The sequence below is a fragment of the Rhea pennata genome, chromosome 2 (genome assembly GCF_028389875.1).
Source record: "Rhea pennata isolate bPtePen1 chromosome 2, bPtePen1.pri, whole genome shotgun sequence".
Classification (NCBI taxonomy): Eukaryota; Metazoa; Chordata; class Aves; order Rheiformes; family Rheidae; genus Rhea; species Rhea pennata.
This window is the reverse complement of record NC_084664.1, coordinates 160,426,229-160,450,940: the sequence shown is the minus strand read 5'-3', so window position 1 is coordinate 160,450,940 and position 24,712 is coordinate 160,426,229. Positions and strand designations below refer to the sequence as shown.

General features: G+C 54.1%; 1 protein-coding gene across 1 annotated transcript in view; it reads left to right on the top strand.

Moving 5' to 3' along the window:
• The window catches only part of PTP4A3 (protein tyrosine phosphatase 4A3), a 53,001-nt gene extending 37,083 nt beyond the window's left edge, over positions 1 to 15,918 (top strand). The window contains exons 3-7 of the mRNA XM_062570699.1: positions 5,457 to 6,277; positions 7,943 to 8,035; positions 12,112 to 12,242; positions 13,112 to 13,186; positions 13,894 to 15,918. Of these exons, the coding sequence (XP_062426683.1) occupies positions 6,173 to 6,277; positions 7,943 to 8,035; positions 12,112 to 12,242; positions 13,112 to 13,186; positions 13,894 to 14,011 (522 nt within the window). The 5' untranslated portion in view covers positions 5,457 to 6,172 and the 3' untranslated portion in view covers positions 14,012 to 15,918. The remainder of the gene's footprint in view (positions 1 to 5,456; positions 6,278 to 7,942; positions 8,036 to 12,111; positions 12,243 to 13,111; positions 13,187 to 13,893) is intronic.
• Positions 15,919 to 24,712: the final 8,794 nt, after the last annotated feature.

The following is a 24,712-nucleotide window of genomic DNA, read 5'->3' as shown; positions in this document are numbered from 1 at the left end:
TGCTTCCTTCCGCACACACTACCGGAGGAAATTGCGGCATGTTTGTTTTCCTCCGACCGGGGCTTCCCTGCAGTCGCGAGCTGGATCCGGTGCCTTTCCGTGTCCTCCTCCCAGTGGTCATGCAACCAAGCCCATGGTCCTAGTCAGCCTGGTCCGAGATGCAAGTCGCTTTGCTTTTGCATGTCCATTGCCATGCTTTAAACTTTTAAAAACAAAATTTTGAGGTTACATCAGCGTCAGCACTTTACTATTCTGCTCTGGCAGTGGGGCAGGTGGCACAGGGCTTTCGGACCTCATCTCACATCACGGTGAGCTTCATGAAACCATCACTCCACAGCTTGGATCCCTCTTTCATCTGCTCTTTTTTTTTCGGCTGATGTCAACCATAGTCCACTGGGACCATGGCATGAGTGCAGCCGTGGAGGAATTGTGCAAAACTCTTGTGGAGGAACATCTGGAAAAGCTCAGCAGCATACATGAAATTTTCAGGGGTGTCAGGATGGAAATGCTCTTGGTAGAGCTGGGGTTGGGAGGAGAGAGGGAAGTACTTAATTACTAGTAAGGGCAAAGGGCTGGTCCGTGTCTCACTGTGTGCGTTGAAACTAGGACAGAAGTCAAGCAAATATAATGCAAATTGGTGTTTTGTTAGGTTTTTCTGAAAGTCAACTTTGAAAATTAGATGTGCTCACTCCTGAGATACCTATATTTATACACGAGTAAGTACATATTGTTTGTGTAAATAAGACCTTTTGTTACGAGTGCCACTGCTGGAAAACATGTGGAGCAAAAATTTGGCTCTGCAAAGCTTCCTTTTCCTTTGCTTAGGGAGTGACTGTGTTTAGGAAAGCATGACCTGACTTTTATCAGCTCTCCGTGTCCCGCTACTCCAAGCAACACGGAACCTCAGCTGTTCCAGCGAAGTAGCTGACGTGTTTGGCATTTGCTAATCGGTCCCGTCAAGCCTTTGAATTAATGCTGCAGTGAGGCACCTTCAGGAAGGTTTGTCAGGAGACAGGAAGAGCAGAAGCCTATGCTGTCCAGGCCTTGTCCATGGAGATGGAAAGGGGCACAGCACTTGGTTATTCGCAGGGGGCATTTAGCTAGGAGCTTGCTGGCAAACATAAGATTTATTTCCCAGTTTCACCCATAGGATCCCTGTCTTGCACCGCTTTTGGCTGCTGGGAGTCAACACATCAGCACCAGAGATAAGATGGGCTGCTGGTGCTCTGAGCAGCTCTGACAGTGGTCAGGAGCTGTTTGGACAGGAGCACCCGCCTCTCCACATGTCCCTCTTTGGCTGCACTTTGGTGGCTGGAAGGAAGACCTGGGCTCTTTATTTTGCACAGAGGTGCCAGAAGAAACGGCAGACCTTTCTGTTGGGGAAGAAGCTCAGACAGCCGAGGAAAACTTCTCAATTTAAGCAAGCCAGGTGGTTAAGATGGAAATGAGATACTTAGGTTTGTCCATGGGAGAAGCTGAAGTGTGAGCAGACCTGTGTAGCACAGGTGTGAATGTCCTTCAGAAAGAGGTGAACGTGGGCTCAGGTTGTGACAGTGGGAGAGTCCCAGGATGGTTGGGTCTCCTCGAGGCCAGACATTGAAGTTACTTGGGCTCCTTGGCCAAGGTGTCTCTTGGCTCTGTTTGGGGGAGGTGGATTGCTGTTGGTGGGAAGCTATTCTCTCTGTTCTCCAAGACCGTGCCAATTATTTTCTGGCTGTTGCATTGCTCTCTTGCCGTGTCGGAGAGCTTTCACACCAGATCTTTGCCGGCTCTTAGCTATGAAACTTGTATGTTTGAATTTCTAGCAGAGGGCTTCCCAAGGTAAATAGGAGATGTGGGAGGACTTCTGGCTTCCAACTTCACTTGAGGACTCGTGTGTGGGTCAGGGTTGTCCAAGCTACCCATCTCGGCATTTCATAGCTCGTGCAAAGGGCACAGTCCTCTATCGTAGGGTGCAGGAGCTGCAGGGCTCTTCCCTAGTAAGTAGGGGCTTATTTTGCAGCAAGACTTTGTCCAAGCACACTGAAATACCCACACTTTCCCCACCGTGTGGCTTGAAGGGCACATGCTCGTCAGTGGCAGTCAGATGTGGTCCATGGCTCTGATTTCCACACGGTTCCTCCACACCGCCAACATCGGCATGCAAAGGCAAGGTAGTGGGGCTGCCTCGCAGCCAAGCAAGATATTGCTTGTCATCTTTCTTCTTGACTTGGCAGGTTATTGTTATGAGCTGGAAACATCCTTTTCCACGTTGTTCTGCCGTACTTAATATGGTAATCAGCATCGCAGCCCGGTAGCTGGGAAGGATTTGTGATTGAAAAGCCATTAGGAGTTTATGGGCTTGGGGCTGTATTGCCAGGATGTGCATTTGCCAAAATACTTGAAATGCTTCCACTGAAAATTAGACCTTGTGTGGGAAATGACTGCTTGCTTTTTGCAATTGGTTCCCATCGAATCGCCGTTACTGGCAGCAAAAGCGTGCAAGCCAGTGAAAAATTATTTCGTAGACAGAGCGTTTGCGGAGGAGTACAAACTGGAGGTTGGAGGACGGCGGTGCAGGGCTCCCAAAGTGCAGTGCAGGCTTGGTGCTCGCAGCGACCGCATCATGCCTCGTTTGCCGTATTTCTCAGCGGGTTGCTGTGGTCCATGCCCGGGGCACTTGGGCATCTCCAGCCCAAACAGCGGCAGGTTTTGCAGTAACGCTGCGTGTCAGCCAGCTGAAACGTGGTGGCAGATACCGTCTGGTTGTTTGGAGGAGAAGTTCTTCCTCACTGCTTTTGCTTTGGCACCACCACCGCCTCCTGCTCCTTGCACGAATGCGCCAGTCCTGCGGCTCGTGATGACCATGGCACCTGAAAAGTAAGATGGGAATTTGTAATGTGGCCGTTGCTGCCCAGCTGGAAGTACCCGAAAAGGACCTGAACTTCTTTGGCCCCCAAAACCAGCTATCCTTGAAATGCACCTTGACAGAGATTGAAGAAACACCTTCCCCAGCACCAAACATAGCTGCTCACACTCAGACTGCTGCGTCACTCAGGACTGGGACACCAGGGCAAAGCAAGCAGGGAGGCAAGGGGGACCATGCATGGCTCTTCTCTCTTCTCTGCATGTCCTGGGCCTTTGCCTGCCCTTTTCTGCTGCAGTTCTTGGGGATTTTGTCCCCCAAAGTTGCCCTTTCCGAACGTGTGGGTGCTGCAAGGAGGACTTTGGAAAAGGAGGACGGAGTGAAAAGATACCGAGAATCCGGATTGAGAAAGCTGGGAATTTCAACGCGAAGGCCGTGCCTGAGTGTTGCTAGCCAGAAGAGAGCCGGGCAGCCTTGAGCAAAGGAGAAATCCCCAACTGCAAGGAGCTGGGATTGAGCGGAAATGTTCCCAGACCCTTAGTTGCATCTCTATGCTGGAGCGGTGGGAACCGCAACACCGTGAGTCCAAAGGGGCAGAAGACGGAGCATGATAAGCGCGAGAGAAGTTGCAACAGCAAATAGCCGAAGGCAGTAAAAGGAAATGCAGAAAGATCCTCAGATCTGCTGAAAGCGCTTTGGCGGAGAAGCCACGGAGATGATCCTCAGGCCTGCTGGGGAGACCCAAAGGGAGCAACTGGAGCCCCTGAGGATGCTGCAGGAGCTGAAATCAGATGTTCCTTTGCATCCTTCGGCACGAGGCAGGTGCGAAGCAATGAGCTGCCATTTTCAGGCAAAAAAAAAAAAAAAGAAAGAAAAGCATTGGTGTCGTCCAGAAGTGCCGGCGGGGAAAGATGGGTTGTGCTTTCGCCTCGTTGCGCCTGTGCTTGTGCAGGTTACTCTCGCGCCGCGTTGCCTGCTCCTTGGCTTTTTCTTTTCCTGATTTTTTTTTCCATTGCTTTATTTTTTTTCTTAATTCCCCCAGGCGGAAAAAGGGCTTCGAAGGTCTGTTAAAACACAAGTAAGGGGAGATGCAGCTTTTCTGGCTGGGAATGTAGGAGGTTTTCCGTGGTTGGACATCAGTGATACCGCGGCACGAGGGACAGCCACCAGCGTTGGGGTCCTGCTTGGCTTGGCCCCTCCTGGGTGATGACCAGCTCTAGGAGAGGATGGTGTTGACCTTCGTCCTTCTAAACCTTCTCCTCCGAAGCGAGGGTTGTCCCAGGGGTGGGCTCAGGGGGTTGAAGTCCAAAGATGTCGACGGTTTTTGCAGTATACGTGAGAAGGGCGGATGGGCTGTTTGGTGGGAAGACCTCCATCCCCACCTTGCATGTCCTTCCCCAGCCTCTCTGCGAGGCACTCCGGCGAGGTGGTCGGCGCTCGGCACCCCGACGCGGGAGGCGTCGCCGTCCTCCTGGCCCCGTTTTTGCCGAAAACGGCCGTTGCCCACGTGTCAGCTCCCTCCGTACGCTCATCCTTGGCATCGGAAGACCTCTAGATCTTCCCAAAACGCATCCTCAGCCCTGCCCGGCTGCAGGGCGCCCCAGCGGGGGGACTCTACACACCCCTGCCGCCCTCCCGCCTTCTGGGCACTGGCTCCAAGCGGGGAGAAAAACCCGAGCGGAGCATTTGCTCACCCCCGTGTCGGTTTACTTATGCGCTTATGTTCTATTTTGAGGCTCTGGCCGCCCCCGGCGCTAAGCAGCCCGTGACCCGGGGAAGGTACGAGCTTCAAAACAAGAGTCCGGCGGATAACGCCCGGCCGCGGAGCGACGCCTCGCCGCCCGGACCCCTTCCCGCGGGCTCCGTCGGCTCCTTGCCGGCGTAACCCCGGTGGGAATCGATGCTCGTTCGTATAAACGTGTTTGACCTCGGAGGCCCCTCGCGCTCGGCCTCGCTGCGGCTCGAGGTCTTTCGGAGGGGCCGCTCGCGACCCCCTCCTCTGCTGCCCTTCTCCGCGGCGCAAAGCTCCTTTGCAAACGGCTTAGTTGACCTAAGAGCATTAGAGGTGCATTCGGCCGCCCGGAGCCGCTCGAGCGGCCTCAGCGGCCGCCGGCGCGGGCACGAGCGAGGGGGTTTCGGGTCGGGAGGCGCGCGCGGGCAAGAGGCGCGAGGCGGGCGCGGGGCTGCGGGTAACCCCGGGGCTTTTCCTAATCCGCCGCCTCCCGCAAAAAAAAAAAAAAATAATAATAAAAATAATAAAGCGAGACGTCTTTGGAGACGGGAGGGGGGCGGCTTGCAGAGGAAAGGTCCCCGCGGGGCAGCGCTTCCTCCCCTAAAGCGGACGGGGCGGCCGCGGCGCCGGGGCCCGGCGTCTCCCGGAGGAGAGGGACGGGCAGGGAAACCCCCCGGAGCCGCGGAGCGTCCCGGCTCGGCCCCCCCTCGGCCGACTCTTATCCTGAAGCTCTGCCCGGGCGCAAGGTGACGGGCCCCCGGGGGGGTTATTTTTGAGCCGGGTCGGGTCTGGAGGAGGCGGGGAGGAGGAGGAGGAGGAGGAGGAGGAAGGGGGGGGGGGATCCAGGGAGCTCACGGCTCTGTTTTCCTCCCCTCGCAGCCGCCGCGCGCGAGCCGCCGACGGGCCCCGGGATCGATGGAGGGGCCGGGGAGCGCCCGCCGCCGCGGCCAGCGTCGCGGCCCCTGAAGCGGCGCCCGGCCGGCCGCTTTCACCATTCGAGGCTCCCGCCGCGCATGGCTCGTCCAACCCAGGGACTGGCGCCGGCCGCCCCGTAGGCTCCGGGCTCCCGCCGCTGCTCCCAGATACTCCACATATCCCGATGGGGTAACGTGACGGGAGCGGGACCGTCGCGCCGGCAGCGTCCCCGTGCCGAGGCCTCGGCGGGCAGCGCGGGGAGCCGGGACGGCGGCGTCCCCCCCCCCCCGGCACGCGCCGAGGAAGCCGACACTACAGCCGAGGGATTTCGTTTTGTTTCGGTTTTGATTTTTTATTATTATTATTATTATCGTTATTATTATTGTTGTTGTTGTTTGGCTTTTACCACAGGGTCTGCCGGGGGGATTGGGGGCGGTCGCGGTGCGGTGAGGAATCCGACGTGCTCCCGAGAGCCGGGAATATTTGCACAACGTTTGTATATTGAGTTTCCAATTCAGTTTTGGGTTTTTTTTTTTAAAGCACCGAGCTTTTTTTTTTTCACCCTCCCTGCACGTGGGTTTTTTTTTTTTTTTTTTTTTCCTTTTTGGGCCTTTTTTTTTTTTGGCTTTTTTTTGCTTTCGCCCCACCGCTGCTCTGTATCGCCCTCCTCGGATCCCGCCATGGCCCGGATGAACCGTCCTGCGCCGGTGGAGGTCTGCTACAAAAACATGCGGTTCCTGATCACCCACAACCCCACCAACGCCACGCTCAGCACCTTCTTGGAGGTAAGGAAGGGGAGGTTGGAAGGGAACCGCCGCGGCGGTTTTGGGGCTAAAAGGCCACGCTTTGGCCCTTGCGAAGCAGCGGGATTTGCCGTGGCACCCTTCGCGGCCGGCAATGGAGCTACCTCCAGCTCCGCGGAGGCGGCGCGGGTTGCGGCGGTGGCGGCGACGGCTCCGGGCCGTTTCGGGAGCGCGGAGGAGGAGCGGGGCTTCCCGGGGACACGCGCGCGCCGCCTCCCTGCAAACGCTCTCCCCGCCTTTCGGTAAGGAGAGGTGGGAGCTCCGGCTCGGATGCAGCGGATCGCGTGGCGAGGGACTTCAGGGGCTGGCTGACGGTCACGCTCGCTCCCGTTATTGATGCCTGGGGGGGAACGCAGCTTCCTGCAGGTTCGTCAGAGCCGGTGCCGTTGCGTTGAGCCTGGGAAGCGGTCAGGAGCATTTCGGCTCTCGCTGCGTTTGCAGGGAACCTGCTGCCTGCCCGCCAGCCAAGCAAGCGATTTTTTTCGCCTTGCACCTAAATCACTTCAGCGTGCAAAAACCTGCCGGTGGCGGGGGCGTCCTTGGAGCACGAGGAGACCCCCCGCTCCCCGTGCAGATGTGAACACGCCGCGGGCTCCGCCAGCCAGCGGGGATGGGGCCACGTCTGCTCCGTGCCCGCGCACACCGGGGCAGGGGACGACTGGGAACACGTCAGCTCCGGCGGGGAGAAAACGAACCTCTCTCGTCCGGCCTCGGCAGCCCGAATTTTTCGTGAAGCCGCGGCTTGGCAAGCGCACGAGGGGAAGGGATCAGGCGGCTCATCAAAGTCGCCGGCCCCCTGCGAGAAGCCGCGGAGATGATCTCATGCAACGCGCCGCACGGCCAACGCGCCGGCACGTAATCCGGGGCCAATCCGCGCTCCAGGTGATAAGCCGCGCTGGAAGAGGACCAAGTCCCTGCCTGCTTGCAGCGTTCAAGTAATTACTTGTGGGATGTGGCTGCCAAACACCTTAGTTGGTCGAGAAGAAGCCGCGAGGAATTTGCAAGATGCAAATTGGGGGCATCTTGCTGCAACGGCCATGTGTCCATCCGTCACCTCGCCGGCATCGTGTGCACGGCGTGCGCCCGCCACCCTTTCAGCTGGGGGAGACGCGGGCCGGTCGGGGAATGCACGCTTCCCCCGGTGGCTTTTCTCTCCTCTTACTGGGTGACCTATTGCAACAGCCCGGGAGATGCAGCCCCTAGACGGGAACCGGCGTTTTCTCCTCTTCCTGGAACGACGCAGTTGGTTCTCGCTCCTCTCGGTTCGCAGGCATCACGAGGCTTAATTTTACCGGGGCCAATAAATCATCGCAAGCTGCTGGTCATTTGAGGAATATATTGCACTCAAGTGCTTTAGCAACGGCCCGATTTCGGCATCTGGATCCCCACTGCGGCAAGAGGGCAGAAATAGCACCCGAGCAAAGCGAAGCGCCGCCTGCACCCGCCGCCAAGCAAGAGGAGGAAGGAGAACGCCGCCACCCTGTTGCACGAGAGATGCCCGCCCAAGCTGGGCATGGAGCTAAAAATCCGTTCCTCACTCTTCGGGTTTTGCGCTCGGTGGTGGTGTCTTTTCCCTGGAAATGGGGACGGGTTTTTTGGAATACCTTCGCAGATTAAGAATAACCCTCTCTTCTCCTCCCTCCCCAGGATCTGAAGAAGTACGGGGCCACCACGGTCGTGCGGGTGTGCGAGGTGACCTACGACAAGACGCCCCTGGAGAAGGACGGCATCACCGTCATGGTAGGTGGGCGGCCGGGATGGGCGCCCCGGGGTGCTGCAGGGAGCAGAAGGGCGGGGAGCTGAGAACTGCTCAGGGCTCAACTCACTGCACGTCCTGACAGCCCGGCCGGCGCGACGGCGCCGGTGGCAGCACGTCCGTGCACCGTTCGGTTCGGATGCAAACTCGCTCGGCTTTTTCTGCGGCCCGATTTGCCGTCGGGGAGCGGGAGGGGGGTCATTCTGCCCCCGGACCGCGAAGCCACCCCATTCCCCAGCGAAGTGCCGGCAAGCAGCAGTTCACCCTCCGAGGTGCACGTGAAGCTGAAAAGCTGAAGTTTCCTCTGTGAGCACCCCAAAACGGAGGTTTTTCCAGCCGAATCGGCTCGGGAGAAGCGCAGCGAGGAAGGTGGCCGGGCTGGTACGTCGGGGTCACCTCGAGAGTGTCAAATATACGCAAAAATAGCTGGCAAAACAACTCTGCCCTTCGATAACTTTAAGCTTCCTGCTGTTGAGCTCGGCTGCTTGCTCTCCTCTGGCCAAGGAAGGAGCTATTTTGAGAGCAGTTGCTTCGATTACAGCTTGGATTGCTGAAACCCAAGATCAGCACAGTAAGATTTCAGTCTGCTGCTACCAGACGTGAGAGCAAATTGTCCCCCCCGAGCCCGGGAGCTGATTATAGGTGTTTTGGGGCAATCGCTCTCTTTCTCAGGTAGTGCAGAAGCCTTCTGGAGGCTTTTGGGTTGTCTGAGTTAGCTGCCTGCGGCGTCGCTGAGTCTTCCCACCGCAACATTGCTGCTCTCATGGGCTTTCTGCAACAAACCTTCCCGAGCAGCGAGGAAGGGGAGTATTCTGACAAGTGGGAAATTCTTACAAATATTTAAAAAAATCAAGGTCTCTCTTTGGTGGACAGAGATTAAAAGCTGTAAACAGCAGGGGCAGTTAAACCTTATTGAAACACGAGGCCGCAGACAGAAGTAAGACTTTGGAGTTTCTCCCGAGGGAAGGATTTGAAGGCCAAAGCGACGTTAGCGTTTTGGTTTTCCCTCTTACAACGGAGACAGGAGTTCGAGGTCCTCCTCCGCGTCTCCTTTGGCCGCAGGGCGGCCGGTCCTGCCCCGGAGCGCTCACAAGAGGTGGGTCGTTCCCCGTGGCTAACTCCCGGTGCCGGGCTGCAGTTCAGCTGGGACTTTAAACTAAAGAAGGAGCTGCCCACACGCTCGAAACTGTGACTCACGCAGCCGAATTGGCAGGTGCTGCCAGCTCTGTCTATCGCTCTGGCTTTAAAGCATCCAGGGTATTAGAGTGCCTGATCCCACGTGGAAGATGCGAGTCATTCCTGTGCATTATCTTATCCAGGAGGTATATAAACACTGTGCTACTTTTCCTTTTTTTCCTTTTTCTTTTTTTTTTTTTTTTTTTTTTTTTTTTTTGAACTTTAAGCAGTTGAAAGCATGTGCAGCTTTGGGAAATTAAAGGGAGCGAGGAACAAGCCAGAAAAAAAAAAAAGTGAGAAGGACGTTTTTTTAACGCCTGGGCTGTATCTTTAACGATAAGTAGTGGGAGATGATGTCAGGCGTGACTGGCACGCTTGGGAATTTGCTCAGCCCGCGTGCAGGCTGTGCCAGGTGATGTGGGGCCCGCTTCCCAGCCCCGTGTGGGAGACGATGAGTAATGGGATAAAACCAAGGAGCTTTCATCAGGTTACGTCTGCCTCGAGGCACAGAGAGAGCCCCGGAGCCGGAGCGCTGCAGAAACGTGAGCCCCGGCGTCCTTTGCTGAACTGAGATGTTTCTTCTGGTGGGCTCAGACCTTGCTTTTCCTCTCCCCAGCTGCAAAGTGAGCTTCGCCTTTTAGCTAGGAAGTCTTTTGAGATACTGGTGGCACAGAGGTCTCTCAGGGAACTTGCTGGTCTGGCGAGGCTGAAGCTGTAAAGCTTGTTCTGGCCAAACTGCATTTTCCAGCCAGCCCAGACGATCCTGCGTGATGTCTTCGGGCAGCGCTTAGAAATGGTTTTTCAGTCGGGAGAAGTCAAGGCTCGCAGAGCCCCAAAGGCAGCTGGTGAAAAAGCTCCGTGTTTTGCAGAGCTGGCATCTCTGAGGACAGCAAGGATGTACATCTAGGTGCAAGTGTCTGCGTGCACGTGTGTCTGGGTGCGTCCACAGCCCTTGCTTTTCAAGCAGGCGCCCGCTAACTCGGCGTGCTCGGACTGCTGTATCCGTGGGGACTCTTCCCATTGCCGCCACCAGGAGCGGGGTGAAAGACGGAGTTTGGTCTGTAAAAGTTGGAGACTAAGTCCTACATACAGGATCTATATGTAGGATGTAGATATCTATATAGTATATCCTATAGAGAGAAATTTGTGTCAATGTAGCCTTTATAGAGGTATCTATAGCCTCTATATCTGTAGGTAGCTGTATATGGATGCAGATGTGTCTCTCTACATCTGTACGTCTACGTATGTATATATCTAATATATCTAATATATACACACTGTGTATCCTGGCTCTGGTCCTCCGACCTCCCCCTGGCACTGTAACGGCACCGGTTCAAGCGGGGGTTGTGTTGGAAACCTCGTCTTCCAGATCTGCAAAACCGGAGCCTTGCGTGTGGCCTTCGCAGCCTTCGATAATTGGCGTAGACAGTGTAATTGCAGTACGCGTCGAATGGGTGTAAGTGCTTAATTGCAGCGTGCTTTGATGCCGGCTAGGACTGTGAGCAGCGATTACGGAGCTTTGTCTGACACAGGCATGCCAGCCAGGTCCAGTCCTGTGCCACGCTGGCTGCCTCTGCTCCTTGGTCTCTGCTCCTTTCTCCAGCCACATCTTCTCCGTCTGCAAAATATCTCCCTGAAGGCGTCTCGGAGCTGCTTCTCCGCTTTGGAGGAGCACACCGGGCACGTCGCCAGAGCAAGGGAAGACGCCAGCACCTTGCAGGGCTCTGCAGGGCAGCAGCTCCCTCGGCGTTCGCCCGTTCCCGTCGCTCCCGGGGTGGGCAGGGTCTGCTGCTTCAGCAGCTCTTCTCTGAATTTGGAGGTCCGGGCAGAAATCCTGCCGGAGAATCGGCACTTTACAGTTTTAGCTGGAGGAAGCTTCACGTTAAGGGATGAGCGTGTGTCGTCCCCAGCGAGAGCCTGGCAAACGGGGCCCCTGGTGACCTGTGTCCCCAGCTAAACTCGTGCTTTCCCTGTGCGGGGGGAGGAGATGGGCTTGCAGTACGGGCGCAGGCTCCGTAGCGTGGAGTGACTCAGGCATTAGCATTCCCTAATGCTATTTTCTTATCAAAGCCCCAGGCAATTGAAATTGCATTACCTGCTAAAAAAACGGCAATAAAATAAAGCTTAGCGGCTTTCTGCTGCATCTCGTACCAGCGATGGCTTCAGCACAGCAGCTTAGTGACTCAGTCCTCAAACACAAGGATTAGGGCCACGTGCTGGCTGCCCGCCGCGCGCCCCGCGGGCTGGTTTTCTCCATGCTGCGTCTCCGTCAAGCGTCTCCTCGCCGGGTCAGTGGCCTCCGCAAGGTCCCGTTCCGACGGCCGGGGAGGTTACGTGGCGGAGAGGAAGAGCGCGGCCGGCTGCTTGTACCGAAGCTCGCTGTGCAGGGAGAGCTGTACTGAGCCAGAAACTTCGCGGGCAGATCTTTCTTCGGATGCTTTGCCCGAGGGCTCAGCTGTCAGAGTGCTGTAATTGCTGGAAAGCACGCCGTTTGGCTCGGCCTCTGTCGAGCTCTTTGAAGATGGGCTTTTTTATTTTTTATTTATTTTTTTTCCAGAACTCATATTTTCCTTTTAAAGGCAATCTGCACCCAGGCAAGTCACTTACTCGAATCCGTTGTAACGCCTTGAGAAAGGGCACCCCGCGTGTACCCAGCGGCCCCGGCTGGCATCTCCGTGGGTTTTCACTAAGCCCCTTCGAACGGTGTGGGACCATCCCTGCGTTCAGTGGGGTTTTTTGCTGCTCGCTGACCCCCGCGAGCAAGGGAGCTGAGCACGGTTAGGCTCATCTCAGCAGTGCAGGGGGTGTGCGGCGAGCGAGACCGTGCTGCAGGCGAAGCGCTGACCGGCCGTGCATTCCTCTCTCGTTTCCCTCTCGTCCGTAGGACTGGCCGTTCGACGACGGAGCGCCTCCTCCGAGCAAGATCGTGGAGGACTGGCTCAACTTGCTGAAGACCAAGTTCTGCGAAGACCCCGGCTGCTGCGTGGCGGTTCACTGCGTGGCTGGCCTGGGCCGGTAAGTGAGAGCCGCGGTGCCAGGAGCCGCGAGGCCGGCTGAACCTCCCGCCAAGGGGGCTGCGTGCCGCCGGCAGCACCGGAGCCGGCCACTCTCCGTGCACCGCGTTAGCAGGAGGCAAAGACCTTGGCGAGAAGAAGCTGTGAAAGCTGTGGTGGTGACCAGGCAGTGGGGCTGCAAGAAGGACGCTGGGAAGGGCCTTTTTTTGGCCAGAACATTACCCTCAGAGTTACTGGGGGAGTTTCAGGGGTTAGCAGCATGGTCTTGAGGATGCAAGGGACCTTCCTGTGTCCTCTTGGCCGGCAGTGGCTGTGACAGATAGATGCATCCCAGATAGATCTGCCCACCCAGCTGGGTGATCGCAGGGTCTCTGGTGTGCGTGTGGGCAAGAAGGACAGAAGCAAGGCCCAGGGCTGCTGCTGTCCTGCCAGAGCCAGGCAGCAGTTTGGTTTTTGCTATGAGCTTGTCGTGGGCAGTCTTGTAAGGTGTCGCCAACTAAAGCTGGAAGCTGCTGCCTTTCACTGTTTCATCCCTTGCTGCTGCAGGCTGCGGAGGTTTGCAGGGAAGATCAAGGTTGTATTTCGCGTGTGCGTTTGCATCCTTCCCAAATCCGCGTGCTCGCGAGCAGAACAGCAGCAAACGGCCGCCAGCTCTGTCCCGCGGGTTTCATCCCCTTCGGTGGCAGGACAAGCTGCTTCTTGGGGCAGCTCTTGCAGCCAAATTGCAAGAAGTTGCAAATTAAAAGCCAGCGTTGGTGATAAACGCTCGGTTATAGTGCTGCGTCCTCCCGTAAGGATGGGACAGCAGCGCCTGGGGTCCGGGAGCACGTTCAGCTTGGGGTGTGACTGCCGCTTCCGTTGCCTTTCCAGCGCTCCGGTCCTCGTAGCACTGGCCTTGATCGAGAGCGGCATGAAGTACGAAGACGCCATTCAGTTCATCCGACAGTAAGTAGCCCCCCATCCCCATCCCCACCCAGGGATCGGCGCTTGGGTGTTTGCCCCCTCCATGGGGCAGCTGCCCTGCTGCCGGCACGTTTTCTCCCGGTCGGAAAGGTTTGTCGGCGCCGCGGGTCGCTGCTCGGGGCAGCGCGTCCGTCCGTGCCAAAGGAGGCGGCCGGGAGGCAGCTTTGCCGCGTTGCGAGCGTCGCACTGATCTGACTCGACGCCGCTGCTGGGGTCAGCGGCGTTCATGTGTCCCCGTCTCCTCCCCGGGCTGCCTGGAGCGCTCGCCTGCCCTCGCCGTGAACCGCGTCGGGGAATCAGGCTGTTTGCAGCCAGCCTGTGTTCTCCTTTTCTTTTTTTTTTTCCTCCCTTTTTTCTCCGGGTGAGTTTTTGGCTGGGTTAGCGCAGCGGAGCGCTGGGACAGGCAGCAGGACCGCAGCCGGGGAGAGCAGGGCAGCCTTGGTGGAGACAGCATGTGCTTTGCTCGGCTTAGACCAGGGTGAAGCTCCACAGAGGCTCATGCAGCCCAGCTGAGCGAGCCTTTCAGCCGAGCACAGGCATCTGCGGTCTCCTAAGTCCTCATGTTGCACCAGCCAGTGGTTCTCATGGATTTCTGCACCAAGCTGGGGAACACGGATGGGTTTGGATGGGGTCTTCTGTCCAAGAGCAGCTCCATTAACTGCTGGGACCTTTCTTCTCTGTGTCTACAGGAAGCGCCGAGGAGCCATCAACAGCAAGCAGCTCACGTACTTGGAAAAATACCGACCAAAGCAGAGACTCCGATTTAAGGACCCTCATAACCACAAGAACAAATGCTGCATCATGTAACCTCAATGACCTCTTGCCAAAATTCGTGCACACAGACACGCGGGCACTCACACGCATCGCCCCCGCCGCCGTGCACCCCACCTACCACCCTGCTCGCAGGCCTCGCTCCGGGGACTCGGGCAGGGCAAGGGGGGCCTCGATGGAGCACCACCGACCCCGGACCGTTCTTCTTACTGACCCCCCTCCCCTGAGAAAGGCTGTCTCCACCTGCCACGGCCCCAAGGAGGGAAGGCAGCGCTGCCCTTGACTCTTGGCTTTAGCAGGCAATGAATTCACGTGTCGGTTCTTCGTCACCTTCCTCTCTCCTCCTCCTCCCTCCCTGCCTTTCCCTCCCTGGGAGCCAGGAGCTGAGCCCTTTGCACCAAGAGCACATCCCTGGCGTGGAGAGATGGGTCTCCGCTGCTCTTCCTGGGCACAGCGGGGCTTGATTAGGGGCAATGCATGAACAGCCCTGGCCAGGAGCCCCACGGGACCGCGGGCAGGGCTGTGCTGTCCAAGGAGGGATTGGGGACAGCCGGGCTGGCCTGGACCAGCACCAGGTGGCCAAGCATCCCAAAGCAGCAAAACCCTCTCCCCACCTCCTTCCTGTAAATTAGGGCTGTGGGCCAGAGGCATGGGGTAACACAGTGGCTTGGGGGGGTGGGGGTAGGAGGGACGGGAGGAAGATGGTGATGGCAGGGAGGAACAAAAGAGGTCTCAGCAGGGTGACAACCAACAAAGCTGAGATCAAGTCCTCCCAGCATCGTTCCCTTTCTCCTGTTCCTCCCCACACGACTTCACCAGCTGCCTGCGCTGCCTCCATGCAGCCTGGGGTGGCCCGCTTGGGGCTTCGAGAGCCAACGGGGGGTGGGGGGCTCACTCCCCCAGCCGCTTCTCCAGACCCTGCAGCAGTGAAGCCAGGGCCATCAGGAAGCTTGGGGACAAGAACAGGACTTTGAGGCCCCCATCTTTTCAGGATGCCAGGGTGCGTGGTCAATACTGTGTCCCTGAAGTTTGGGGTGCTCTTATTTATAGCTTCCAAATTCAATGCACATCGTTGTTGCTTCTCTTGGGGTGTGCTGGGGGCAATTTGCTGCTTATCTGGGGGGAGCAGAGCCATCACAGTCCCCGGCCAGCTGCGGGCTCCCGTGGCACTATCTATCCCAGCTCGCCCTAGGGCAAGCATAACCACTGCAAAGCTTTCGCTCACCAGCAGCTGGGACGGGTCTTGCCTGCCTTGTAAAATAGTCCCAGAACCGTCCTGCTGCCAGCTCCCAGCCCGAGCCCCGGGGTAAAGGAGAGCAGCTCAGCGCTGGGGCTGAGTGTGCAGGAGATACAGGCATCCCTGTCCTCTCCTCCAGCAGCCCAGCTCAGCACTGCCGTGCACACCCCAGGGTTGCATCCGGCTGGGTCTTCCTGGGACCAAGCAGTGTGTATCGTAGTTTCCCATCTGGTCCCCAGGATGGACAAGTAGGACAAGGAGAGTCGCGGAGCAAACCCAGCTTCTGGCTGACGATGCCCCAGGGATGCAAAGCGCATCTCCGGGCATGTCCATGTCCTCCACCGTTGCATTGGTGTTTGCTCTCTGCAGGGCTGGGGCTCTAGCTCTCCCAGGGATTAGGGTTTCGGTGCTCCCAGCAAGAGCTCATCACCAAATTTGCGCCTGCCTTTGCCCTCCCCCGTGGCATCTGTAACACAGCGTGTTGCCCTGTAAGCGCCTGGCACCCTGTAAGCCCCCTGGGTTGTGCTCTGCGGTGGATGCAGAGCACCACCTGAGCCAGGACATTAAATGTCTCTCAATCTTCTGCCTTTGAATGCTTTCAGCAGCTGGAGCGGTGGGCACTTAGGGGGTTTGGGAGTGGTGTGTCTTCTGATAAGGGTAAGAAGAAATTTGCTAATTAAAGGAAAAAAAAACTATTTGTCTTCCACATGTCCTCCGGCCTTTCTTTCTCCCACCCTGCAGCTTTGTAGGTGACCCAGCAGACAGGCAGTGTGGGCCTCCGGCAAGGGAAAGGGAAGGGGAGAGAGGACCCACTAGATGGATTGCCAGGTCAAAGCAGGCTTCCAGGTGTGACCAGGGCATGCTTGGGAGCAAAGGGACGCTTTGGATCTCCTTTGGACTTGCCTGACATGCACCCCTCAGTTGCAGAAGATCACAAATGCTGGGGCTAGGAGCTAGTCCCCAAGCATCTTGCGGGCTTAAGCTGCCCACTTTGAGATGCTTTCAATTTCCTGTAGTGGATATCTCCGTAATGTTTGTGTGCCTTCAGAAATGTAGACCATCTAGAAGCACTTGCTTCAGAGGATTTATTTCTTGGGAACTACCAGGAAGGCTGCTTAGATCCCCATTGGTAACTTCAGAGGTTCTGGGGCCAGTTTTGTGCCACCAAATTTGATCAGGGGAGCTGAGCTATTTCTAGTGCCACTGCTCTCCCTGCAGTCTACTCTGGAAGTCAGCAGAACTGTACAACAGGGTCAGCCACCAAGGAGGGACAAGGTCCCTTGTGCCACTGTGCACGGTATCAAGATGCTCCATCAGACCAGGGCTTGTAGCATCCCCATGGCATTGTGCGCCTGCGTGTCTCTGACTGCTCCAAGCCCTTGGCTCCCCTGAGCTTCTTCTGTCCTATTCAGGTCTAGTTACTACAGCTTCTGTGGGAAGGAAGTCAGTGATCTGAGGGTCTACATTGGTTGGGAAGGGTGAGACACTGGGCTGATCCTGTGCAGCACTGCTGGTTGGGCACAGCGATCTCACTGGGTGCTTCACAGTCCCCGTCAGGCTGCTAAAAGAGGTGCTCCGGGTGCTGCTCCGTCCCCAGCAGTGGCTGGAAGTCACTCAGCACTGCAAAAGCGATAGCCCTGATTCTTCCTAGCCAGGAAACAGCGTGTATCTCGTGTGCTCCCTGGTTGTAAGAGGCAATGCATTGATTTGCAGAGGGTTTGAGGCTGCTGCCAGTGGGAACCGTTGCTGTGCATGCCTAGAAATATTTCTGCACTGGCACCTGAAGGAGCAATGTCTCCTCAGTCACCTCTCCTGCACTCGCCCAGGCAGGAAGCATCACATAGCAGGGTTGTGTGGGACATACATTCCCAGGGTTTTGGCTACGGTCCTTTTAAGTAGGGGTTGGGACAGGGGCAGAGGGGCTTGAATTCAGCTTTCTTTTGCCATGGAAGCTCTCTGCCTTGGCAGTAGAGGTGCTCAACTCTGATCTCTGCTTGAGAGCACACTGACATCTCAGGATGAGATGCTTTTGAGGAAGAGGGGACAGGCATTGCAGTGGTCCTTGGTTTCATGTAACATCAACCCAACCACCTTAAACATAGTGAGCCTCTAGTGTAAGAGCAGTCATCTTGTTCCCTTGATTTGGAAAAGTCCATGTGGCCAAATCCTGAACACCTCTGGCTGGCAGAGCAGTATCTTGATGTCCTTCAGATCTGTGAATCATTGGAAAAAAACATGCACCATTTTGCTGCTTTAAATGTTGTTTTGGGGCACTGAGTTTGTTTGTTTTTAATGACTGTATGTCTCCTGTCTTGGGACTTGGTACAGCCTCTTGTGTTGTGCACCATGGACATGACACCTCCACTTTAGGAAGGGAAGGGAGTCTGTTACCTCAGCCTTTGGAGCTGGCTAAGCAGTGTCTGCCCAGTGGGTTTTGGAGGCTACACAGTCATTCTTCCAAAAGGAGAATTTGGTGGGATGGTGTAGGGATGTGTATGGAAAAGAGATGGGCAGCTAATGGTGCTGCAGGATGCTGGAGCTGGGATAACACAGATGAGGCTAACGTTTACAAGGGCTCACTGCAGCCCAAGGCTACTTTCCACCTTCAAAGAGCTAGCCCAGGAGCTGCCCTTCTTGCATGTAGGGACTGAATCTGCTTCAAGGATGGAGTGGGAAGGCCATGGGTTTCACATCTCCATACCTTTTGTCATTCCTCCAACGAGACCTGTAAAGAGCCTACCCTCATGCACAGGTACCCACAGATGGGTCTCCAGGTCCATCCTCCAACACACCACTGAAAGCATCCCTTAGCTGAAGAGCTTGTCCTCTTTTTTTCCAGGTTGGACTCTTGAATACTTGGATTTTTTTGAGATGGACTTGGACTCCTACCTCCAGGGTGCCAATTTGGGAATGTTTCAGCCAAGAAACACTTAGAGAAACATAAAAAGTTGGGCATTTTTTTTTCCAATTAGGTTTTGAATTAGAAATTCTGATGAGCTCTGTTTCTTAACAAAAGTTTCAAGACAGATGGAGAAATAGGAGACTGACACATAGGGCCAGAGTGAGGCCTGAGCAATCAAGGGCTTCATGTATGGGCTGGTTATCAGATTTCTGTACTTGCAGACTAATCCCTATTTTGCCTCAGATGCCAAAACATGTTGAAAGGAGAGATCACTGCCTTAAAAATCTGACATATTTGCCGATTCAGTAATTACTCCAATTCTCTCCATTGACTCTTCCAAGAAAACCAGGGAATTGACACCCCCCACAGCTTTCACTGCAAACAAGCCACCCTTTCCTGCCCTTATCAGAAGCAAATAGTAGCAAGCCCTTTGGAAATCCAGGGGATGGCAAAGCAGAAACGCACTGACCACACCCCCAAGAGCTTGCAGGGTTTGCCGAGGGAGCAAGTCACGGCTGAACCTGCAGAGGATGAATGTGACCAGGAATTCATAGAAGTGTCTTTCCACCTGTATCATTTTGGTTACGATGTTTGTGTTTCCCCTCCGTCCTCCGTATTTTCCAGTTGGACACAGTGCATGGTGCGAGCAGCAGCTGCAAGGAGGACAACACGTCCATTGCAGATGACTAGCTCTTTATTTAACAAAGATTTGGCTACACAAGTTTAAAGACTTTGCGTTTGTAAATTTATATTATGGGTCTTGCAATAAGGCTGCCACTGTGGTGCTTGGGCTGAGAGCTTTGGATGAGGCTTATGGATAACAGATTTTCTGAGGATGCAAAGAGTCTTGCTCTCTCTATAATAGAATGAGTCGCTTTATTTTATGTATTTTTTTCTTGAGTTTGTTTGTTTTTTATTAGTCCCAATGGGGAAGCACATGGGAGATTTGTGACTTACATGCAACTGCAACTCCAAATTCTTATATCTCATTTACTTCCAACAGGCTGGGTAGGTGCAGTTCAGCGGGTGGATTTTGGTGGGATACTGTCCGGTGGGAGAAAAATGTGCCTGGTTTCTTTGCGCAGCATGGGGTCCTGGGACGGTTGCAATCATGCTCACAGGCTCCAGCAGACATTCAGGGGAGGGGGCGTTTTTGACACATTCTGCTTTCCTTCAGATGATGATCTCCCAAAAAACTCTAAAAACTCTTGACTTCCCTGCTGTTTCTTTCTGTGCAACAAAGAACTGCATATTTTCCTTTTTAACTTCATGGGCAATCATAGTAGTATGTAGATTAAGCCCAGATGACTTTTTTCTTTTTCTTTTCTTTTCTTTTCTTCTCTTCTCTTTTCTTTTCTTTTCTTCTCTTTTCTTTTCTTTTCTTTTCTTTTTCTTTTTTTTTTGGTCTGAGCCATAGCTAAATTATTATACCCAATGCTTTTTGTATCAGACAGCATCACTTTGAATATGCAGATGAGATATAGGATCTTGACACTTTATAACCTTTTTAAAAATAAAATTGTCTGTTTACTTATGTCTTGTATAAAAAGGAAAAAAATGTATGCCTTTTAGTAATCACTCTTTTTTTTTTTTTTTTTTTTGAGTTTTCTGAAATTACGGTGGTTTCACTCCAGCAGCAGCGAAATAAAAAAGCATTCACTGTTTTGTACATCCCTGTGTGCTGCGAGCAGTCCTCCCTCATGGGAGTTAGTGAGAAGGGAGTATGGGGGAAGGAGAACTAGAGTGGTGCCCAAGCGATGGAGCAAGACCCAGAGTAGGCTGGAAAGGGCCGTGGAGGATGAGCTGAGCACAAGGAATAGCCAAGTTCTGCTGCTTCCCCCTGCCTGGAGACCTCAGCCCCTACTGCTCTACCCCATATGTGTCCCAGATATATCCCCAGCCCATTCCCTGGGATGTATTTCCCATCTCCTCCTCTTTCCTGGCAGTGAGGTGGCTGCCAGGACAGACAACGCAGGTAGCTGGGAAAGGCTTGGACCAGTTGCAATGAGATGATTCCAAACACGCTGCAGGTGGATGCCAAGGCAGACACAGGGAGTGCATCCAGGGCTGCAAGTTTTCACATAACGCCCCTTTCTCATGATTTCCAGCACAGCCACTGCATGGTCCATCTCTACCTGCATCATTGGCCATCTCCCCACCCACTCCTTGCACAGACCATGCCTGCTGCCTCCGTGAGCCCAGAGGGACACGTTCTTCTCAGAGCAATTTCCTCCTCCAAAGACTCAAATGAGGCTGCAGGACAAGGAGGCACAAGAAATCTGAGCATCTCTGCTCCCCTTGCCTACAGGAAGAGGGTGCAGCTACCACAGGCAGGAAGAGACCACAAGCAAGGCTTGTGCTCCTGCACAATGGCAGGATTTTTTTGGTGAGCTTCTCTTGATGGCTATCCATAAGGAGGTCCCAATCCTCAGTGGAGAACACAGAATTCATGTGCAAGAAAGAACATGAGCCAATAGAGGCATTTCAGCTCCACGATACAAGATCCTCTCTAGCAAAATGTCCTTCAGATCCTCTGTGGGAATTGCCAGCCAGGCAGCCCCCACCTCCGGCAGCCCCCTCGCCAACATAGTCACCTCGATCTTAGCATCCCACTGCAAGAGAATTAGGCATTAACATCTTGCTAGTGAGCATCCAAATGGGGTATTTGCTTCTAGTCCAAATGAAGTCTTACAAAGAGGAGGAGGGTCTGACAGCGGGGAGAACCCTGAGCTGCTCTGCAGCAGCAGACTTGCGCTGTCCTCATGACCTAATTGCATTGCTCACTTACAGAAGCGTGTCATGAATTTTTAGATATCCACCTCATCATGAAATAATTGATGTAAGCAGAGCCCCTCTCACCCACCCCCATGTCCAACATGCTTCAGCTGATGCAGCTGGATAAGTGCTGTTGCTATGTATGCTGTAAGACTCAGAGATGCCTTTTATTCCCCTTGGAAAGACCAGTGCTGTACTAAAGCTTTGGGATACCGTTGGACAAGGTATCCAACTGAGGGCCCCAGCTGGTCTCCCAACGGGCTGTGGCTACCATATAATAACATGCAAGGCTCTTCTAGCTCTTGAGGTCACCTGTGCAGTGAGCAGTACCATACCAGAAGTACATCAAATATCTGGATTGGTCAGGCCCAGCCCCTCTGGGCTCTTGCATGAAGCAGCAATGGAGGGAACAAGCTCCTAGACATGCATCACCCACTAGGATGAACACACTTGAAGGAGACACCTGGTTTAGGAAAGTGGGCAAGGTCTATAACCTGAGATCTGGTGGCTGCTTCTCCCTGCCTTGCTGCTTCTAGTTTCTTCTTATAGACCACTTTAACAGCTGGATGTACCCAGTGGAGAGCAGCTACTCAGTGAGTGAGGTCTTGGGCCAACTTCTCCCAGCTGGGTGATAGAGTACATGCTGAACTCAGTCTACCTAGGCAGATAGACTGGATAGACTGGTCAGTAAATCAGCAAGGAGGAGCCAGGTTGAATCTTAGGGTAGACTTTCTGCTAAAGAGAGGTAGACATTTGAAGGGAGGAAGTGGTGGTCAAGGCCTTGGAGGAAAGGGCATTAAGAACAGGGCAGATGTTTTATCTGATCCTAGGTCAGGATAGGAGGACCTCTTTAAGCCCTCAGGGTCTTTCCCCACCCGTGATTTTTATCCCAAGCCCCACAAACACTCTCTGGGGCCAGCACTCAGCAGTAGTCCAGTCTAGTGCCTCTCCAGCCCGGTACCAACAGAGCATGTTAAAACTGTTGAGAAATTGAGTAGGCAGGCCATGGGACACTCAGAGACAGGAATATATTCACTGCAGAAACAGGAATATATTTTCTACGAGGAAAATATCCCTGCTTGTTTGGGAGAGGGGGGAGGCTGGACTGAATCGGACTCACGATATTTTCTGCTGGAAAAGCCTTTTTGAAATAGAGCTCTGATTTGGAAGAGGTAGGTATGGTTTTATTTTCCCATTCTCACCATCCAATCCCAACTTCAGAGCACTCAGCCCTGCTCTATACTGACCTGCCTGCGACCTGCAGAGGAGCTTGGACTCCTGAAGTCCCCAGCATAGTAACATGTTGGCCAAGTAGCCAAAGAAGTGAGCACTTGGGAACTGGAACGACTCAGTGGAGCCAGCACATCTGGGAAGGTTTTGACCCTCTTCTGTGGGAGTTGTCCATTGCAAAGGTCTTTCAGGAGAAAACATGCAAGTGACTCAGCCCTGGGAAAGAGTTGAGGGCCTCAGGCTGGGAGGATCTCCGCGCAGGAGCCCTGACCTTCTTTAGCTCTGCGCCGAGCTTGGGGGCTCTTGACCACTGCCTGTCATGCTGGAAGGTGGGTGCTAATGTTACCACTTCAAATACAGGATTATGACCGGGTTTCCTTACACTTCCACTGCTTGAGATTAGCGGTTTAGTGCTATTCGTGAGGATTAGACTATCTGCAATGGACTTTGTAAGAGAACAAGAGAGCAGAGAACAAGAGTTCCCAATGACACCATGTTCTTACAAGACCAGTCAAAACAGAAGATAAAGAAAAGATCTAAGTAATATAACCTGTATGGCATGGCTCAACATTGGTTAGAAACCTGAGAATCCACCCAGAAGAGACATTGCATGTGCCCCATCTGTGGGAGATCTGTTCCATCTGTTCTTCACTGCTGGGAGAGTCCACCCAGAAGGCAGGAAACTGGGCTTTACTCATTCAGGTGCTCATGATGCTGGTTGGGTTTTCAACTCTGCCACTCATGACCAGGGCAGGAAGGCAAAGACCAGAGGCTCCATGGAAGCTGAGGAGCAGAAGCTTACATGAACAAGCTGGTAAGTAAGCAGAGCTGACACTAACTGTGAGCTCCCAAGTAATTACAGGGAGTAGGAAACTCCCTTGGGTAGGGAAATCAGGGAAGGGGGAAGGAAGCTCCCCTAACACTACTGTGTGGGAGGAAGCTCAGGAAGGCTTTTAGGTGAGATGCTGGCTTGGAAGAAGGGGAGTTAAAGCCCATTGAGGCTGTGCAGCATGACCTGTCCTTGAATTGCCCCTGTACTCCCCAAGCACTCTGTCATTCAGATACTTATCTCCTCATGTTCTTTGAGCCACGCAGCTGCAAGGGGCACTGCCTCCAGGTTTGTGCAATAATCAACTGGGCCTTCAATCAGCCTAATTGCTGCCTCGCCTCACAACCAGAAGAGCTGGGGGACTGCCGAACATGAGTGTGTGTGTGCTTGAGAAATGCCTGCCCACACTCCTGTCTGTACGTGCTGTCTCCTGCCTTCTGCATTCCTTCTCACCCACCGCCATGGAAAAACGTGCACCCTTTTGCAGACCAGACCCCTATTCTCCTCTGTGTTAGACTAATGTCACTCCATGCGCAAATTCCTCCCCTACCTAGAAGGAGCACTACAAAAGGCCAATATATTGGGATTGTCTGGAAAGTCCTGAATTGGCCACTCAGGAGACCTAGGTCTCTTTCCAACTCATGCCATGGCCTGCAGTGCCTCAGTCCCTTATCAGTGGAAAAAGTGGGTGCTTCACATTGCTCTAGCACCTACAAGCCCCACCAGGCTCATATTTCATTGTCTGCAACCCTGAAAACACAGAACTTGAGGAGATCACCCAACTCAGTGTGGATGTCCGCAGCACGTTCTCATCCCTGACTCCCTTCACAGTCAGGAGGGATTGAGTCAACAGTCAGTGCCGATAATGGAAGAACTGGTCTCATCCTAACATCGACATTTCTTCCAGATCTCCACCACCACAGTGGGACCCCAGACACACAACTAACATGGAGACATCTACATCCAAAGCCTTAGGAGGCAGCCCATGGCTCAAAGCTGATTTTGTCAATGACACTAACTCACTTCAGAAAATCAGCCCTCTACAGAGCCATGGAGGCAAACATCACAGGAACTTCAATAAAGTCTAGACCTGCCATAGACTAGGCTCACAAGACTGCAGAAAAAAAATGCTTTGTCAGGGCTGTCTTAGTACCTTGTTTTTCTGCATGATGAGCTGTGAAAAAACATCTACTTGCTTTGACGGAGTGCTGAGTTAAAGCAAGCAAGGAGCTGTCAGAGCCAGCACTGACTCTTCTTGGGTACAACATGACATTAATTGCTGTTCCTGTCAAGCTGATTTGCAACATCTCCACCCAAGGATGATGTGCTGTCTAAGATGGGCGTTTTAGCTTCTCCCTAAGACATACTGTCAGACTGTGCCACAGTGGGAGGCTGCAGGCATGAAGATCTTATGCCTACCAGAGCATCTCAGATCTGAACAGCTGTTTCTGAGAAGTGGCAAGTGGGACCGGTTGTGTGGGTCCAAGGAGCGCTGGAGGCACAGGAGGACAGGTGGTGCTGCCTCTGTCACACTTTGATATCCAGAGACTCTTTGGAGAGGTATGAAAATGTAGGGCAGAGCTTGGGTTGGGAAAAAAATCAAAGTGATCACAACAAACTTAGCTAAAAGGTCAAGTGAGCATGTAGGTACTGCTTGGCAGCAGTGTGGTAATGTGGATAGTCCACACGCTTCTCTAGGGGTGAGTTTTGCCCCAGGAGCTTTCCATACAATCAGATCAAGGTGGGAAAGCAGAAATCCTTTGC